Below are 18,752 nucleotides of genomic sequence, written 5' to 3'. Positions count from 1 at the left end.
GTAAAACAAACCAGCACAAAAGATTCAACAGGCAAAAAATTAACAGCTTCACTGAATACAACAAAAGTGTTTCACACAGTATAATTAAAAAGAACAAATAGATCAGTCCAAAAAGTGAAGGAATATATTTATTTTTATTTTTTTATTATGTAACGGTAAAAACATTGTCAGGGAATCACCTGGTCAAATGTTGGTGCAAGCAATGTCCGAAGTACATCCAATTATTTATAATAATTATGAAAAACAAATAACTGACAGCCTGTTAAGTTACTCAAAAGTAAAAAAAAAAAGTTTGTATTGTACACATTTTTTGTTGAAAACCTTTGTCCTCCAGAGTGGAAACAATCGTTTTTGTAATTCTAAGGATTTGCAGCACGTCAGGGCGTGGGTACAGTACAAAGCTGACTGAATACATTCAGCATGTTGGTTGGTAGGTGCTTGAGGGACAATATAGGATTTTCTTGTTTTTGCTTCTTTTATCTCTAACTGCCTTATTCAACAACCGTAACAAAATTCATCTACCAGCCCCTCTAAAGTGCACTAATTAAGACGTTATAAGATAAGATCGACTTTAGTATTCCACACACTGGGGAAATGTACTTGTTATAGCAGCTCAAAAAAAAATTCACACACATCAGAATAAGAAAAAATACACATTAAATAGAATTTAAAAAAGAGAATTCACAGCATCGAGCAGGGGGTAAGAGGTGTTGCCCATGATTGATGCCAGCTTGGCTAACTTCCTCCTCTCCCCCACCTTGTCTATGGTATCCAGGGGGCAGACCAGAACAGAGCTAGCTCTCTTCACCAGTCTGTTTAGTCTTTTCCTGTCCTTCTCTGGTCTCCCAGCAGGCTACTGCATAAAAGATTGCAGACGCAACCTCGGTGTCAAAAGGTTTTTAACAGGGTCCTCCACACAACAAAGGAACTTAGTCTCCTTAGCAGGTGGAGACAACTTTGGCCAGTTTTGTACAGGACGTCTGTGTTTTTGGACCAGTCCAGTTTATTGTTGAGGTGAACACCCAGGTATTTGTATGTCTCCACCATCACGATATTGGCACCCTGGATGTTCACCGGTGAAGTCCGGGGCGGCCTCCTACGAAAGTCAACCACCATCTCCTTTGTCTTGCTGGCAGTGATGTGAAGGTGGTTTGACTCACACCAGTTGACAAAATCACAGATGACCTCCCGGTATTCCTGGTCGTTCTCTTCTGATACCCGCCCAACAACGGCAGTATTATCAGAGAACTCCTGCATGTGACAGCTGCTTGTATTGTGCCTGAAATCCGCTGTGTACAGGGTGAAGACAAAAGGAGCGAGCACTGTACCCTGTGGCTCATCGCTACATCAGACACACAGTCCTGGAGCCTCACAGACTGTCAGTGAGGTAGTTGATGTTCCATGCAGGCAGGTGGCAGTCAACTCCAGCTCCCAATAGCTTCTCCCAGAGCAGTGATGGTTGAATTGTATTGAAAGCATGGGGGAAATAAATAAAAAAATAAAAAAACACGACCCTCAGTGCTCCCAGTGTTCCCCAGGTTTGACAATGATCTGTGTAATAGAAAGATGAGGGCATCCTCCACCCCTATGCCTGGTTGGTTTAGCGAACTGCAGGGGGTCCAGCTTTGAGCTCACCAGGCTTCATATGTGTTGAATATAATTCTCTCCATGGTCTTCATCAGGTGAGAAGTTAAGGCTACCGATCTGAAGTGGTTGGGCTCCCTGCGCAGTTTTAGGTACTGGGACCACACAGGAAGTCTTCCACGGGACTGGAGATGTGCAGGATGACCTCACTGAGCTGATCTGCACAGTCTTTAAGCAGCCTGGAGCTGATTCCATCCGGGCCCGGGGCCTTTCTTGCCTTGATCTTCTTTAGCTCCTTCTTCACCTGATTGACTGTTAGAAATAGACTGCAGGAGGGAGTTGTAGGTGCTCCCTGGTGAGGAGGATGGGGGGAGGGTTGTGAAACCTGGAGAGGTGTGAATTGAGGTAGGCTGATGTCTCAGAAGCCCTAAGAGGGGATGAGGGGGTCAGCAGTGGCCAGAGAGGGAAAGGCTGAGTCACTGATTATATCTAGTTTGTGTTGTCTGTACAAAAAGCAAAGATTAACAACAATTCGCCGTTTTATGGGGCGTCATGTGCCGGGCTATTTCATAAATGGGACCAGTAACTTCCTAGAGATTGCCTTTGATTTCCTGGCAATGGCTCACCACAGAGTTACTGCTGGACAGAGCCAGGTTAAATCTTCTAGTATTGGTGCTCATAACAGAAACATATTACATAAAGTCACTCTTAGATTTGTGGTGTTACACTTTAAGGAAACAGAAATAATCATGGTAAGCAGAAAGGGGGAATTTTACATTGAAATGAAATAGGAGGAACAGTTACTACACTAAAGAAATGTATATAAACCTATGGGCAGTCAGTACATAACCCAACATAGTCTTCTTGCTGATGAAGAATCATTTAGAAAAAGTGTTTTCTGATTAATTCATAACAAATATACTTGGTAGGAGCGCTGTCCTATCTCTGATTGTATTAAGACACAGCTGTAGTTTTGCAGTGATGTAGGGATTGTGGCAGCCCCAGAGTCAGAAACAAGTCATCATGGCCATTGATGAGATGCATTTTAGTCAGATTGCCGGACTCAAGGTTTACTCCATTTCTTCCATTCTGTAGGGATGAACAAAAATAATCTACAGTTTAAATTAAACACATCATCATATTAAGCTTCTGGTCTGATTGAGTGTTGTTTCTTTCTCTGCATTTTGTGCATTCTTTTCTCAATGTTCACTACGAAACGAAGCCATTTATGGAGGTTGGAGGTTTGCAACTATGTTTTGCAAAATACTACTGAAACTAGTGTAGACTGACTCAAACCTGATACTGACCTGAGAGTTTCCAGTCTGCAGTGTGGACTCTCCAGGACGTCAGACAGCAACTTCACTCCTGATTCCTGAAGTTTGTTTTTGCTCAGGTCCAGCTGTCTCAGATAGGATGGGTTGGACTTCAGAGCTGACACCAGAGAAGGACAGCCTTCATCTGTGACCTGACAGCGTTTCAACCTGCAGGGATTAGAGGATTTTTATGGGGGTACTTTACCATTTATGTGACATTTGGTACGACTGTTGTGTCAGTGAAGCGTATCAGTCAATTTGTTCTATTCCCCTAAATTGTCCAGTTCTTTTCAAAAGTCATTTGATTTCCATAGCACCATAACCACCTCTGCTGAAACAGGCTGTTGGGGTTTATTATCATCACCAGATGAATACATATAATCATGTAAAGCAAGATGTCAGGGAGTCTTTATTTAACACACACAAGCAGCTAAGATGCTATTTATAATGTCAAAAGTTGGAGAAGCAGTGAGAAGTGTCGGTATCATGCACAAACAGCTTAAATAACATTTATAACTGCAAAACCAATTCTTTTTTATGTTCAAGTAGAGCTCCACACAGAGGAAAAAGAAAATCCTTACATCAGAGTCTCAAGTCTACAGTGTGGACTCTCCAATCCAGCAGTCAGCAGCTTCACCCCTGAATCCTGTAGATCATTTTCACTGAGATCAAGCTCTCTGAGACTGGAGGGGTTGGACATCAGAGTCGAAGCCAGAGAAGCACAGGAACTCTCTGACAACCAGCAGCTCCTCAATCTAAATAAAAGAATAAACTATGTAGTTATAGAATACATTATACCTGTGTTGAAATGCTGTTGGAACACATCAACAGGCTTTCATAACTGAAAATATATATATATAAATCAGAGCTGTGGATGGTTAAATGCTGTAGAATTTATAAAATCACATGCTTAAAATCAAACTTAAGAACACAACAGGAATCCAAGTTCAAAAACATCCTCCTGCAACAAGAAAAATCCGCTCTAAATTTGCATGTTGCATGTTGTGCAGCCAAACACTATTCAAACCCACAGAGCTGTATCTGAAATTATACTCAAAATGCCAAAAGTTCATATACACAGTAAATCTGGCTGAATTTGGCCCAACTGCCACATTTTCTATTTGACGTACTGCTGCAGGGTCTAATTAATAAATATTTCACTCAATATGAAAGTGTAGCTTCAATAAAGAAAGGTACAGAAATATAAGTATAGAAATTGTGAATTTGAAACTAAATAGGTATTAGTTATATTGTGCTCTTGCCCTGCCTCTTGCGTTCCTTGAAACGTCATCAGTAATTGTTAATTGCTCCCATTTCCTGATTATGATGCTGTGTTTTAAACAGTTGTAAATTGTTTCCTCATAAAAAGCAAAAGCCCCAAAATTAACGCATTTCAATTTCATACTTCTTTATACTTCACTACTTTTCAAAGGAAATATTGTACTTTTCACTCCATTACGTTTCTTTGACAGATATAGTTACTGGTTACTTATAAAATGTGAAGTAGAATGATCATACTTTATAAGATCATCTCCTTCCCAATAGTATATACTGTAAATATAAGTTAAATGTGGTTCTACTTCGACAAGCTATGGCATTAAAATGCTGCTAATACTCTTGGGGCCCTATTTTAACGCAAGTAGCTTTGTTGGCAGATCTCGGGCCCTGTTAGTATTATACCGGCGGGATAAATGAAACTTGCGCCCAACGTAAATCTAAAATGGGTTGGTCTGAAGTAGCTACATTACCCATAGGTGTGGTTTGGGCGTAACGTGCAATAAACCAATCAGAGCGTTAGCTCACATTCCCTTTAAAAGCAAGCGCTTGTTCCATGGCGGATTGCTATTATAATGGCAGATTTGCTAGGCGCACACTCTTAATACATCCATGGGCGCACGCCAGGAGACCGAAGTTTGCTATTGATTTTTCTTTTTGACAAAATGTAAATAAAGAAATGTCACAAAAACATACTTTCCGATGTTTTGGGCTCACTCTCACTGCCACTGACTCTGAGTCTGAGTCTGTAACTCACTGAGGTTATGAATGCATTTTTGCAATGTAGTCTAACATTAGACTGAGATTACCTCACTATAGACGATGCAGCGCTTCTGTCTCTCCTCTCCCGTGCTGCTGCTGGGGCATTTGGGGTTAAGTGGCATCGGCACATGCAGTTCAACATCACATCTCCTTAAGTCTAATATTTCCTCATTTATGTCGTCAACACAGCCATGATTCATGGAAATGTTGTGTAAAACAAGGTCATATTTTTCCTTCCCGTATTTATGTATGGTTTGCAAAAATGGGAACTGCTGGTATGCGCACACTCTACATTATGGCCAAGCATGCGCCCTTAAAATAGCATCTGAATAACGTGCCACTGACTTTAGACTAGCACCACTGACTTTAGCCCAGGTTTTTCCTGGTCTGTGGCGGAATTGTTTTCTGAAACTGCAAAATAGCACTAAGGAACGTTTGCGCCGGAACATACCTCCTCTTTTTGCTGAACCGCCCCCGGGAGCGCAAGTTCATTCCCTAATTTACCAACGTTGTCTGTGGAGGGCAGTGTTGGGAAGGATACTTTCAAAACGTATTTCGTTACAGAATACAGAATACATGCCCACAAATGTAATTTGTAACGTATTCCGTTACGTTACTCAATCTGAGTAACGTATTCTGAATACTTGGATTACTTCAGGATTACTTCCACATTGAATTGCGTTTTATAAGTGTAGGAATGCAGCTATCACATCCAGCTTACTAAACAGGCCTATAATGGTGTGTTCTTTTTATTCCAACTAGCTGAATGTGTACCTGAACAAGCAGATAGATTATTGTATTGGTAGTCCCGAACTGCATACTACAAAAATCTAACCGCAGTCTTGCTACCACGAGCTAATTTTAGCTAACGTTAGCTAGCATGTCAAACGGGGCTAGTCAGTCTTTAAACGGCTCTGGAGCTAGTAAATCAGCACGTAGGAGAATGTAAAGTCGCACGTCAATGTTAAAATAGCAAGGTGACCAGTAAAAACTACAGCAGACGACTACCCTTTGCCGCTAATTAAAAAATAGCTTACTTTAAGATGCTTCTTCAGGTTGGAGGTGGAGTAATTTGGACGCGAAAGGAGGTTGGTTGCTGGCAAGCACAGGTTGCACTGCACAGTTATATTTCATTCTCCTTGTTCGTTCTTTAATGTGAAATGCTGTTTGAATTTCCAAGATAGAAACTTATTCCTGCCCTGGCTCTGTCGTGCCGGTTCCGACTCCATTGTGACTGATCACGCAAATAGCTATTTTTTTCGATTTCATATCGGGGCTTCTGGAAAATGCATAGAGTTGCCTTAATTTAGTCAGAGTGAATAAACTCGTGAAACAGAGAAGTATCGTCATGTAATCCATTGATTTCAACAATGTGACTGTATTCTAAATACCAACGATTTAAATTGTAACTGTAACGGAATACAGTTACTCATAATTTGTATTCTGAATACGTAACGCCGTTACATGTATTCCGTTACTCCCCAACACTGGTGGAGGGAAAAGTCGTCTGTGTGTCGGGTGCAAAATAGGAATGATACATGCGTCAGTGTACAAAGGCAATTGCGCTGGGTGCAAGATAGGGCACTGTGGACACCTTTAAAACACAGCTCAAGACCTATCAGTTTAGACTTGATTTGTTTGTTCCTATTTTATTTTTATTTATACTTCATTATATTAATTTGCTTTCTTGTTGAATTGAACATGACAGAGCTGCTCAGCTGAATCTAGTTCATGGCTGAGGGGTTCCTCTGTTGCCTTTATGCTGTGCACCATGGTTACGTATCTTCATAGCAGCCTATGCCTTGTGGATTTGTTGTTGTGTAGGACATTGTGATCCCACCTGATTTTATTGTGGGAATGCTGTTCTACAGCATTCCCACAACTATTGTTATTCAGTTCTTTATAAACTTCTTAATTTTATTATTCCGTACGTTTTTTGTCTCTGCATAACTTCTTCATACTTTCAGCTATTAAAACCATTCAACTTTTAAAATGTTCAGCTCTTTCAGCTAATGATGGGACTTCTTCAACTTTTTTTCTACTATTTATACTTTTTAAAATGTTAAGCTTTTTAACACTTTTTTTTAACATTGAAGTGAATGATAGGGGCTTCAAATCCTTAAAATCTTCCAGTCGTTACCATGACAACAGACACACACCCAGATACTACAGGCAGGAATATGAACTTTAGTCTGTCTTCTCTGTTCTATTCTCTTGTTCTGGTCTGTCTGTCTGTCTTCTCTCTCCCCCTCTCTATCTCTTTATTTCTCTCTATCTCTCTCTCTCTCTCCCTGTCTCTCTCTCTTTTTCCATCTGCCTCTCTCTCCCTCTCTATCCGTCTCTCTCTCTCTTTCTCTCTCTATCCATCTCTCTCTCTTTTTCTTTCACTCTCTCCATCCCTCCTTCTCCCTCCCTCCCTCTCTCTCCCTCCCCCTCTCTCTCTCTCTATCACTCTTTATTTCCCTCTCTCTCTCTGTCTCTTTCTTTCCCTTTGCCCCTCTCTCTCCCTCTCTATCCTCTCTCTCTCTCTTTCTCGCTCTATCCCTTTCTCTCTTTCCCTCTCTCTCTCCTTCTCTTTCTCTCTCTTTGTCTCTCCCTCTCTCTCCCCCCTCTCTCTCATCCCCTCTCTCTTTCTCCCTCTCTCTCTTTCCCTCTCTTTCTCCCTGTCCCTCTCTTTCTCTTTCTCTCTCTCCCTCTGTCTCCTATCTCTATCCATCCCTCCTTGTCTCTCCCTCCCTCCCCCTCTATCTCTCTCTCTCTTTCTTTCCCTCTCTCTCTCTCCTTTCCTCTCTTCCTCTCTGTCTCTCTTTATCCCTCTCTTTCTCTCTTGTTTGTTCTATGCAATGGATATGGCTGAGTAATAAGTCTTTTTAGTCAATTTATTGAAACTTCCACTTTTGACAGTATTACAGTTTAGCTTCCCGCTTTTCTACAAATGTATTTCAAGAAATTATTTTATTATTATATATTATATTATATTTTATTAGTGGTGTTATTCAACTTTTCAATGAAATTCATACTTATTGAACCAATTTCCACTTTTTCAACTGTTCTTCAGCTTCAGCTAAAGACCTCACAATGTTCTACATATTTTGTCATTTTTCAACATTTAAAGCCAACAATTCAGTTTAGCGTCAACTTTGAACTTTTTAACGATTTCCACTTTTTCAAATATTCTCACTATTTCAACTTCTTCTTATGGATTTGAGCTATTCATCCAGTTTAGCTTTAGTAATTCAGCTATTCAGCATTCCCACGCATTTTCTGCAGGAAATGCATTTTCTAGTTTGCATCTAATAGAAAAGGCATCAATTCAATTCAATTTTATTTATAGTATCAAATCATAACAAGAGTTATCTCAAGACACTTTACACATAGAGTAGGTCTAGACCGCACCCTATAATATACAAAGACCCAACAATTCCAGTAATTCCACCAAGAGCAAGCATTTAGAGGAAAAACTCCCTTTTAGGAAGAAACTTCAGTGGTGAGAAAAACTTCCTTTAAGGGAGACATCATTCTGTCTTCTGAACTTAGTGACTTGAGAGTAAAAGGTAATAAAGCTGTTTATCCCTTGCTATTTTATGGTTTTGAATATGTACCTCAACAATGCTATGCAGTTTTCAATATGCTTTTCTATTAAGTACAGAATATGTTATGGCATTATGTTAGTGAATCACAATACTATTGTTTTTATACTGATGTATTAAAATTATTGTCAGTGTAATATTGATTTAATATTCATATTTATTGAAAACACGCTGACTGACCTAAGAGCTTCCAGTCCACAATGTGGACTCTCCAGTCCAGCGCACAGCAACTTGACTCCTGAATCCTGCAGATCGTTATTGCTTAGTTCCAACTCTCTCAGGCTGGAGGGGTTGGATTTGAAAGTGGAGGCCAAAGATGTACAGCAGTTCTCCGTAAGCCCACATCTGTCAAGCCTGCAATTGTGGGATTCATATTAAAACAGTTGTTGGTAACCCTAGTTCAATGAGCATGGGCAGAGTTTTGTCCAACAGGCTCTATACACTTGCCTACTCACTCCTGGGGAACAGCAAACTGGTCACCAGTCTCCTTTACTGCTGCCTTTATAAATGGCGGTCTTACCCCCCCCCTGGTAATAGATGACTAGTCACACTTTCAGGCAAGCACAGTTTGTAATACAGCAGATCTCTTCAGTATCAACCTATGCTAATGCTCCATCCCTCTCGATGTAGGAGGAGGTGGAGTACTACTATTTGTACTACTACTTGTAGTAAAAGTAGAATACAAATTTGTATTGAACTGCGCGGCAAAAGTGTGAAAGCCTATAGAGCCTGTTAAGCAAAGAGAAATAGAACTTGTGCTTTCCTTTTATTCATAAAAAAATATTTCAGTTGCCATCTGCTGTAAGAACAAATATTTAATATACAAATATTTTCCTCACAAAAGATGTATGATCTACAGGAGTGAACTCACCTCAGACACTTCAGTCTACATTGAGGACTCTCGAGTGCAGGAGACAGCAGAGTTACTCCTAAATCCTTCACCTTGTTATGACCCAGGTCTAGCTCGCTGATATGGGAGGGGTTGGCCTTCATAGCTGAGGACAGATGTGCACAGCAGGTCTCTGACAGCCTGCAGCAACGTAATCTAGATAAAATTATAAAGTATAAAGAATGTTAACTATTGAAGCAAAAAAGCTTGGATAGAATTTCATTAAAATATTGACTGTCATTATCTAATTAGAGCTATATGACTGTGACCACAGTAGTCATTTAAACATTTAATATCTACACTAAGTTAATAAAATTCTGTCTAACCTCAGAGTCTCCAGTCTACAGTGTGGACTCTCAAGGCCAGTAGACAACAGCTTCACCCCGGAATCCTTAAGATAGTTGTTGTTACTTAGGTCCAGCTCTCTCAGGTTGGAGGAGGTGGACTTCAGCGCTGATGCCAGAGAATCACAACAACCTTCTGACAAACTGCAGTTCTTTAATCTAAAAAAAGGACATAGTTAAAAAAAACTTGTAACACATAAATACTTATTCCATTTAGATCTATTCAGGTCTAAATATGTAGGTCAACATTGCTATGCTGTAATAGTGGGTGCTTGTGATGGCAGATTAACTTTGCTATTTTACTTATGGGGATGAGCATTATATATACTTTATAAAAATTTATTTAAATCAAATGTCATCAATTTGTTATATAATACAGTTCCAGGCAGATATCCTAAAGGCCCAAATTCCATAGAAACAAATATTATTGCATTGCAGCTTTGAAGTTAAGAGCTGTCTGAACTTGGCTCACCTTAGTATCTTCAATCTGCAGTTTGGACTCGCCAATCCGACGGACAACTGCTTCACTCCTGAATCCTGCAGATAGTCATTTTCACTCAGGTCCAGCTCCTGCAGATGGGAAGGGTTGGACATCAGAGCTGAGGACAGAACTTCACAATGCCCCTCAGAGAGTCCACAGCCAGAGAGTCTGCAAACACATTTCATGTTAAGTCAGTATTAACCATGTGGCAAAGGTACTGAGCAAAACAATAGCAATACTATGAATACTACTTTTTGTTGTTTACTGCCAAGATAGCTACACACTGTTATTAACTAATAATAACTCATTTGCAACATCTGACAAAGGCTGTCAATAGAAAAGTCTACTTACTACCTTTTTCGCATCTCAAAATCTTCAGATCAGTGACAGAATGGAATCAGTTACATCTGCTGATAAATTAACTTTCTTGCTCAAGGTAATTCAATGTATTATGTATAACAACATTTGTATACTGACTATGTATTAGAAACTAAACATCTTTACTTTAACAAAAATCCCAATAGGCATAAAGGTTACTTTACATTACAGATTCACATCTGGACTTACTGAGCGTCTCTGCAGTTTCTTACAGCTGGGAGCAATCTCCATCTTCCATCACCTGAAGCATTGTACTTCTTTGGGTCCAACACCTCTAGAACATCTTCTGACATCTGCAGTATGTAGGCAATAGCAGAGCATTGGGTCTCGGTGAGTTTCTTCTCAGATCTGTTGCCTGACTGCAGGAACTCTTGGATCTCCTGGTGCACCGAGTGGTCATTCATCTCCATCAAACAGTGGAAGACATTAATACTTCGGTCAGGTGAGATATCAATAGCCTTCATCTTCTTCAGGTTGTTTATTGCACTCTGGATGCTTTCTGGACTGCTTGCTGTCCAGCCCAGCAGACCTCCTAAGAGACCACGGTTGGACTCCAATAACAGGCCATGAAGGAAGCGAACAAAGAGGTCCAGGCGACCATTTACACTGTGAAAGGACTTTTCCACAACTCGACTGAGGAAGTTATCCATATATGGGTCACAGCTTTTTCTTTCCCAGTCTTCTCCCAAGAAAGTCGCCAGAACTTCAATGTTCTTGTTCAGATAACAGTCGACCATGTAGACAGCAGCGAGAAACTCCTGAATACTTAAATGAACAAAGCAGTAAATGGTTTTCTGAAAAAGCACACGCTCTCTTTTGAAGATCTCTGTACACAGTCCTGAGAAAACTAAGGCTTCTTCGACATCAAGGCCACATCTCTCCAGGTCCTCTTGGTAGAATATGATGTTCCCTTTTTCCAGATGTTCGAACGCAAGTCTCCCCATCTTCCGAAGGACTTCCCCATCAGTCTGCATCAGCTCCTGTTGGGTCATCTCATCTCCTTTATCGTACTTCTGTATCTTTCTCTTGGACTGGACCAGCAGAAAGTGTGAGTACATCTCAGTCAGAGATTTGGGAAGCTCTTTTTTGTCTGTAATCAACATGTGCTCCAGAACTGTCGCAGTGATCCAACAGAAAACTGGGATGTGACACATAATGTAGAGGCTCCTGGATGCCTTGATGTGTGAGAAGATTCTGCCTGACATTGAATCATCATTGAATCTTTTCCTGAAGTACTCCTCCTTCTGAGTGTCAGTGAATCCTCGTACTTCTGTTATCCTATCAACATATGAAGGAGGGATCTGATTGGCTGCTGCAGGTCTGGAAGTTATCCAAAGGACAGCCGAGGGAAGCAGATTCCCCTTGATGAGGTTTGTCAACAGCAAGTTGACTGATGATATCTGTGTGACTTCGGACACAACCTCATTGTTCTGGAAATCCAACAAAAGTCTGCTTTCGTCGAGGCCGTCAAAGATGAACAAAACTTTACAAAGAGCAAGACTTTCTGCTGTGACCATGTGTAGTGTTGGATCAAAATCATGTAGCAGCCTGAGAAGACTGTACTGCTTCTCTTTGATCAAGTTCAGCTCCCGGAACGAAAGCGGAAACACAAAGCTGACATCTTGATTTTCCAGGCCTTCTGCCCAGTCAAGAATAAACTTCTGCACTAAGAAGGTTTTTCCGATGCCAGCAATGCCATTTGTCAGAACTACTCTGATTAATCTCTTTTGGCCAGGTAAGACCTTAAAGATGTTGTGACATTTGATTGGAGTGTCATTAAGGGTCTCCATTTTGGATACTGTCTCAAGTTGCCACACTTCATGTTGGATATTAACTCCTTCGCACTGTCCTTCAATGATATACAGCTCAGTGTAGATCCTAGTTAGGCGGGTTTGAGGTCCTGCTTTAGCAGTTCCCTCTATTGCAAATTCAGATCTTCTTCTGTGACGCTTCTTATGATTGTCTAAACCCTCCTGCCGACTGCCAGTAACTGAAAGATACACAATAAAAGAACAAATAAGGTTAAAGAAATATTCTGCATCTCCTAAAAAGAATCAGCAGTCAGTTTGGTCTTAACTTTGAGTTTAAAGTCAACACCAATTGCTACATATTAACTGGTTAGTTTAACACTGGATACAGGAAGGAGGTGGGGCATTTAACTTTGGGCTCTTTTCCTCAATGTGGAAAAAACAGAAGAGATGGTAACTGACTTTAGGAGGAGGGCTGGCTAGTCCTATCACATGCCGCAGATCATCGGTGGTGCCAATGTGGAGAAAGTAAACACCATCAAGTTCCTGGGGGTTCAACACTTTAGCCATCATCAAGTAAGCCCAGTAGCGGCTCCTAGCCCCCTCTGGAAACTCAACCTACCCTACACCTCGCCACCTTCTACAAGGGCACCATTGAATCTGTAATAACTTAAGGCCTCACTTCCTGGTTCGGCAACTGCAAGAAATACAAGAGACAACGGGTGCACAGGATTGTGAAGACGGCCAGTTAAGTTATTGGTGCCCACCTTCCCTTCCTGCTGAAACAGTTTTAGCAACGCTGCGCTCGCAGAGCCACCAGCATGATACGGGACCCTCGTCACCCTTCCCACAGCCTGTTCTCCCTCCTGCCATCAGGAAAGCTGGTACAGGAGCATCAGCACCAGATCCAGCAGGATGTTAAATAGCTTCTTTCCACAGGCAGTGAAGATTGTAAATGGACTGTACCCCCTGCCAATGCCCCCCCACCACACCACCCCGGACCATCTGAACTAAAAGGACTGTACTAAATGAACATCTCCACTTTACATATTTTGTGTTGAGCATCATAACACTTTAACACACTGTGCTGCTAACTACATACTACATTTTTATTTTTTTTATTTTTACTACGTTTTTAAATGTTTAACAGTTTTTAGTCTATGTATTCTTACATACGTATGTATGATTGTTGTCTTCTCCTGTTGCATTGCAAGTGGCTGGTGGAGAAATGTCTTTTCATTTTCTTCATGTATGTAAGTACACAAGGAACTATGACAAATAAATTAATCTGAATCTGAACACGGGTTTGTCTGTTACCTCATTAATAATCTAATGATCATTTATTGATTCTGTTCTCTTTGATATTTTTTTAAGGTGAGGGTAACCGTATCAACCAAACTCTCTGGGAAAAAAAACTCTACTTTAGAAACCCTAGATAGTTACTTGGTTCAGTGCTGCTTTGACCGGGTGTCTGAAGTTCAGGACTTTTTCTGGATCTTTTTCCACATTGGGGACAGGGGGGGTCTCCTGTTGATTCACATCGTTCCAGGTATGATGTAGCGCATTCCCTGCAGAAGTAGTGTCCACAGGTGGTAGACCGTGGATCCCTGAGGACGTCCTGGCACAAAGCACAGCATGCCAGCTGCTCCTCGATAACACCACTCGCACTTTTCCTGTCCCTGTGAAGATGAAGGCATTTGCTTTTCAACTCAAAATCTTTTCTCTACTTTATTTACTTTAATACTGCATAGATGGTCAAATAGCACACTATGCAGATAATGCATGCAATGATTCTTCTGTTAGTCTCTCACTAGTCACAGTTCATCAACACTTTACCATGTCAACCATCATCGATAAATGTAGTTATGGCAAGCATTGATAAAGGAGCATTTTGTTTTGATTGTGTCTTAATTTTCTTGCTGTTGCTCTGCTCGGTAAATACAGCATTCAGTATAACTTGAGTGGACTCAGTCTTTTAAATATCCACTTATAGTACCAGCTGGCCACAGCAAATGTGGTGTCTGATACATTATATATGAAAATATAAGTAAGATTCAGTGACACAATTAAAGTTACAGTTATATCTGTGGAGGCTAAGTTACCTTGGAGAGGAGTAACAGATGTTGGGACAGGAGAAAGAAAGTGATGATGCAATCATACACCTTTTCTTTTATGTCTGAGCCATAATGGAAAAGTGTTGCAGTAGTAGGTGCTTCCAAAATTAGTGATGTGTTAATGTTTAGCTCAAATTGAGATTGTTATTGAAAATCGTTATAAAGACAATGATGCAATATTGTATTCACAACAAAGTTTCCCCAGCTTAGGGCCATCTACAGTATGAGGCAACATAAGTGCGTCAAAAATGAGGGAAAATTCCAGTTTTCAGCACCACAGCTGAAAATGTGCTGTTTGCTGTCTCGTTTGCTGTTACAGGTCGTTCATGATCATCAGATGGAATATTACACAGTTTCACTTTAACAACCAACTAAAAAATGTCCACAGCAAGACCTATGGCCAGCCTGTATGAGCATGTATCACCAACGGAATTTAAATCATGCTGCTGTGTGTTACAGTAGGTCCTACTGGACACTTGTCAAGAGTGCCTTGCATGCCTGAACACAACAGTTCTTAGTCAGTTGTTGACTAAGAACTTTGCAGGCGTACGCTGAACAACTTAAAAATGGAGAAAGATTTTTTTGTCAGAGAAGCCATAAAAAGTACAACAAAGGGGAGGTTGCATTTTTTATATATAGTTCTTTTGAGTAATGTTTTCATTATTTTTTTAAAGTGTGTTACCTAGGTAACTATCAAGATAATGAAAACAATTACAGTATAATATTTGGGCCACTCTTGTTAATGAAACATTTCACTGCCTCATCTGCACTGAGATTCTATGTCAATACTCCTCTCGTCCCATGTTTAAGCCATACACTCCGCATTGGGCACAAAAATGTCCACCAAATATTGACAAGTTTGGCAATGCATATTTCAAGGTCAGGAAAATACCAGCAAATTGATTTCCTTAGTAGTTATTTACTACCATGAAAATACATCAAATGTTCAATAACAAATATGTGACAAAGAAATGTTTTTTTAAACAATTTAAACAATCTTCTGACTCTCATTCCTCTGCTCACCTCGGTCACAATCCATACCGGAATTTTTTGTTCTATATTTGTTCTATACATGACATGCGTAGATGGTTGAGGTTGGGCATAGACCAGTTTGCAACAGGTTTCGAGGTATGTTTTCTCTTGTTACGTAGGTACAACAGGGTGTTCAACACATCACTGTTTCTGTTTAAATAAACGTTTTGCTAAGTTTTGTCGGGGCTGAATTCCACTTTCCCTCATCAGCCCTGCATTAACCCCTTTCCTATCTTTCCAATCCCCTGATGGTTCGCCAACAGCTAGTTTATATTGCAGTACATGTTCTTGGAATGTTTTTTTAATAACAAAATAACATTCAGTTTGGCTTATTTTATTATTAAAAAAAATCCTTAATATCAAGAATTGTTTATTTAAAAGAAATGGTTTGCAGGTGAGTGGGACATGAAAAAAAAATTTCTTCCAAAGGGGAGCATGACAGAAAAAAGAAAAAAATAAGGAAAACTCTTACTTTGTGTCCAATAGTCCAGGTTCATTACTGAAGGCAAGCGGAATATCTTTGGACTGGTCACTCTTCAGAGACAGACAGCCGGATACTGCTCTGCCCTCCTCATCCTTCCCATAAACACTCATCTTTGGTCCAAGTAGTCTCTCATTGCCAGACTTTAGTCCTCAACGAAAGAAAAGTATAGTTTCCGTCTCACTAGCCGTTTCTCAATGTTAAGGATCCTTCCTTGACATTGAGAAACGGCTACTGTAATGCACTGAAGACGGTGACGTCATCGCTTGTCACTGTGAACTGAAACAGTGAACTGAAACTTTCCTACATTAATAATAACCATTGACAGTTATGATAATGATAATAACAAATCAGCTGTATGCTACTTAAATACTTATTATGTATTATTATGAAGCTCACTGTTGGAAATGCTAGCTGATCATTTAAGAAAGTTTGAATCACTTTTCAACTAAGACAGGCTAGTTTTACGCGTTACATGCCCTATTACATTACATCTTACATATACACATTAATTTAACCTCTCATTCGGAGACGATTAGACCATACAATTGAATAGCCTAGCAGAGCAGATCTATCATAAATTCAAGCACCCTCGCCCATTTACCTACCTCATTGGGTAAGTTTAGCTCTTACTTCCTTGAAGAACGAACGTACAACCGCATTTCCGCAGTCAAATATTAGACTGCAACCGTATTCTGATATTTACGGTAAATGAAGTGGGACTGGGAAGAGGGGGAGACTCACAGGGCTAGATTTACTAACACTAGCGCAGTTTGCGCTGCGTCCGTTTATGCGAGTTCGGTAATAGCGCACGCTATACTTCCACATTTTGCGTAGTATTTATCAACCCTGACACCCATCAGGCAATCAGCGTCTTTCTCCGCCCACTATACCGTAAATTGCGCTGTAGCAAAGCGGTACTTGTGCTATGATATGGCTGAGTGCAGACTGCGATATTCCCACTGCTGATGCAATGACTGTTTGAAATGATCCTGATGCCAATATTTGTAATGTAGGGAGGAGTTTAACAACTGCTGGAATGGGATGCGAACGCTGAGTGGGAGATTCAATTTCATCTTTGATTTCTTCCAGTAACTCTAATATTGCATGGCTGCTTGATCCGTAACGCTAAATAATGTTGTGTTCACTGACAAAGTGTGATTCTTGTGTTTAAAAATATTTTCAGCCTCGCCTATGTCTTCGTCTTGCTCAAATTACTGTTGCCATTTCACCAGCGGCATAAAGGTCTACGAGGAAATTCGATTGCGGCTGGTTTAGACCTGCTTTTAAGAGGCGGAGAATTTCCCCCGCAGAATAGAGGCGCGCTCTTACTGACAGTCTTTGTAAATACCACGGAATATATAATTAGGGGCACTTTGCGCTTATCCTCCCACCTTTTTGGGTGGAACTCCCACTTTCCCCACGACCCTCCCACGAACGCATATTGAAAGCGCAACTTGTCTCTTCTCGCTCATGTGGCAGACAATCTGCGATTTTACCCAAGTGCGCCCTGTTTGTAAATAGCCCGCATCGGTTACGTCCGTCTTTGCGACCAATTAGCGCCTGGAAACAGGCGCAAACGGCTTGATAAATCTAGCCCACAGTTTTTCCCAATTGCTAAAACACAATTTTGCAAACTAGGCTGGTTTTATCAAAATACTTGACACAATTCACAAAACCACACACCCAAACTGCAAAATACCTCATATATCCTGCAAAATGAAGCACTGCAACCAAAACTACATATAGCATTATCTAAATAAAACTTTTGCACCAAATCGTAGCCTACACACACTTCACTCATATTACCAGATTATTATCTAACCAACTACACACTGTTGGGTGTAATGAAAAACACTCTCATCTTTAGTATGCTTTGCCATAATACTAAAATAGTTAGGTGTTTGGCCTGGTGGCACATATATTAGCCAATTAGCTCATGTAGTGTAATTTTGAATGGCAGTGTTTTGAAATGGCAAACATGTGACTTTATGTCAGATTGTTGTGTCTTATGCAGAGAACCGTGTTCAGTGCATTTAAAAAGTGCCATTTTGAATTGCAAAATGTGTGTAAAGCAGAAAATGTGTTTAGACTTTTGGAGACTTGAGAAGAGGTTTTGCTCTCTGTGTGTCAGTTTAAATAACTGTGCTATGCATGTCATTTTAGTGTGTTAGCAATTGGAAAAAAAACTGTAATACATCCATGGAAGACTGAGAAGTCGGAATTTCCGTATTTCCAGCATTTTTTTATTTCCAGCATGAGTGTATAATAATAATGGTTTCCAGTCGGACATTTCAACTGGAAAGCCCCCCAATCACAGTTACAAATGAGATCATAGTATCACATTTAGGCCTACACACAATAGAGTGGACGCTGCGGTAGGCCCATATGTTTCTCAGCCATTGACATTGTTCTTCAGGACACATAATCTGATGGGGCACAGTAAACGGTATTTAAAACCAGTTTTCAAAAATAAGATGTCACAAGTGAAATGGTGAGAAAGGAGAAAATGGAGATTTAATTAAATCAATTTGTACTTATTTAGTCTGGATCAAGGACATCCAGTTAATTTCCAGGATGTTTCAGCAATGTGTGTTGTCGTTGTCTAACTCTGTTCTCTTTGGGAAAACTTCGAGCTAGCAAGCCACACGCTGAAAAATTGCAAGTTTTGAAGAAAATTTGAATTGTGCAACAAGGCAGGCCTGCTTGATTCTTTCGGGGAATGATTGATTTACAAGGAATATCTTTAAGGCATACACCT

At 40.3% G+C, this 18,752-nt stretch overlaps 1 protein-coding gene across 3 annotated transcripts; it reads right to left on the bottom strand.

Moving 5' to 3' along the window:
* Window positions 1-110: 110 nt before the first annotated feature.
* LOC120559184 (NACHT, LRR and PYD domains-containing protein 12-like) lies at window positions 111-16,697 on the bottom strand. 3 transcript variants are annotated; one of them, XM_039800723.1, is made up of 11 exons: window positions 16,600-16,697; window positions 15,983-16,134; window positions 13,808-14,043; window positions 10,806-12,606; window positions 10,230-10,406; window positions 9,740-9,916; window positions 9,396-9,569; window positions 8,705-8,878; window positions 3,479-3,652; window positions 2,892-3,065; window positions 111-2,673 (listed from the first exon to the last, which is right to left on the bottom strand). In XM_039800723.1, exons 2-11 carry the CDS (start codon window positions 16,102-16,104, stop codon window positions 2,655-2,657), a joined length of 3,228 nt encoding a protein of 1,075 aa, XP_039656657.1. In that variant the 5' UTR covers window positions 16,105-16,134; window positions 16,600-16,697; the 3' UTR covers window positions 111-2,654. The 3 variants fall into 3 exon arrangements, with proteins under 3 accessions (XP_039656657.1, XP_039656656.1, XP_039656655.1); XM_039800722.1 differs by having other exon boundaries at window positions 15,983-16,142; window positions 16,600-16,678; XM_039800721.1 differs by lacking the exon at window positions 16,600-16,697 and having other exon boundaries at window positions 15,983-16,593.
* Window positions 16,698-18,752: the final 2,055 nt, after the last annotated feature.

The sequence above is a fragment of the Perca fluviatilis genome, chromosome 5 (genome assembly GCF_010015445.1).
Source record: "Perca fluviatilis chromosome 5, GENO_Pfluv_1.0, whole genome shotgun sequence".
In the NCBI taxonomy this organism is placed as follows: domain Eukaryota; kingdom Metazoa; phylum Chordata; class Actinopteri; order Perciformes; family Percidae; genus Perca; species Perca fluviatilis.
This window is presented reverse-complemented; position numbering and strand designations above follow the sequence as displayed.

Excerpts from the sequence above, each read along its gene's own strand:
- LOC120559184 (XM_039800723.1), bottom strand. The coding sequence starts at position 16,104 with ATGAGTGTTTATGGGAAGGATGAGGAGGGCAGAGCAGTATCCGGCTGT. Across the intron at positions 3,653-8,704 it reads TGTGGACTGGAAGCTCTTAG|ATTGAGGAGCTGCTGGTTGT; the intron begins GTCAGTCAGCGT and ends TCTTTTATTTAG. Across the intron at positions 3,066-3,478 it reads TGTAGACTTGAGACTCTGAT|GTTGAAACGCTGTCAGGTCA; the intron begins GTAAGGATTTTC and ends TAATCCCTGCAG.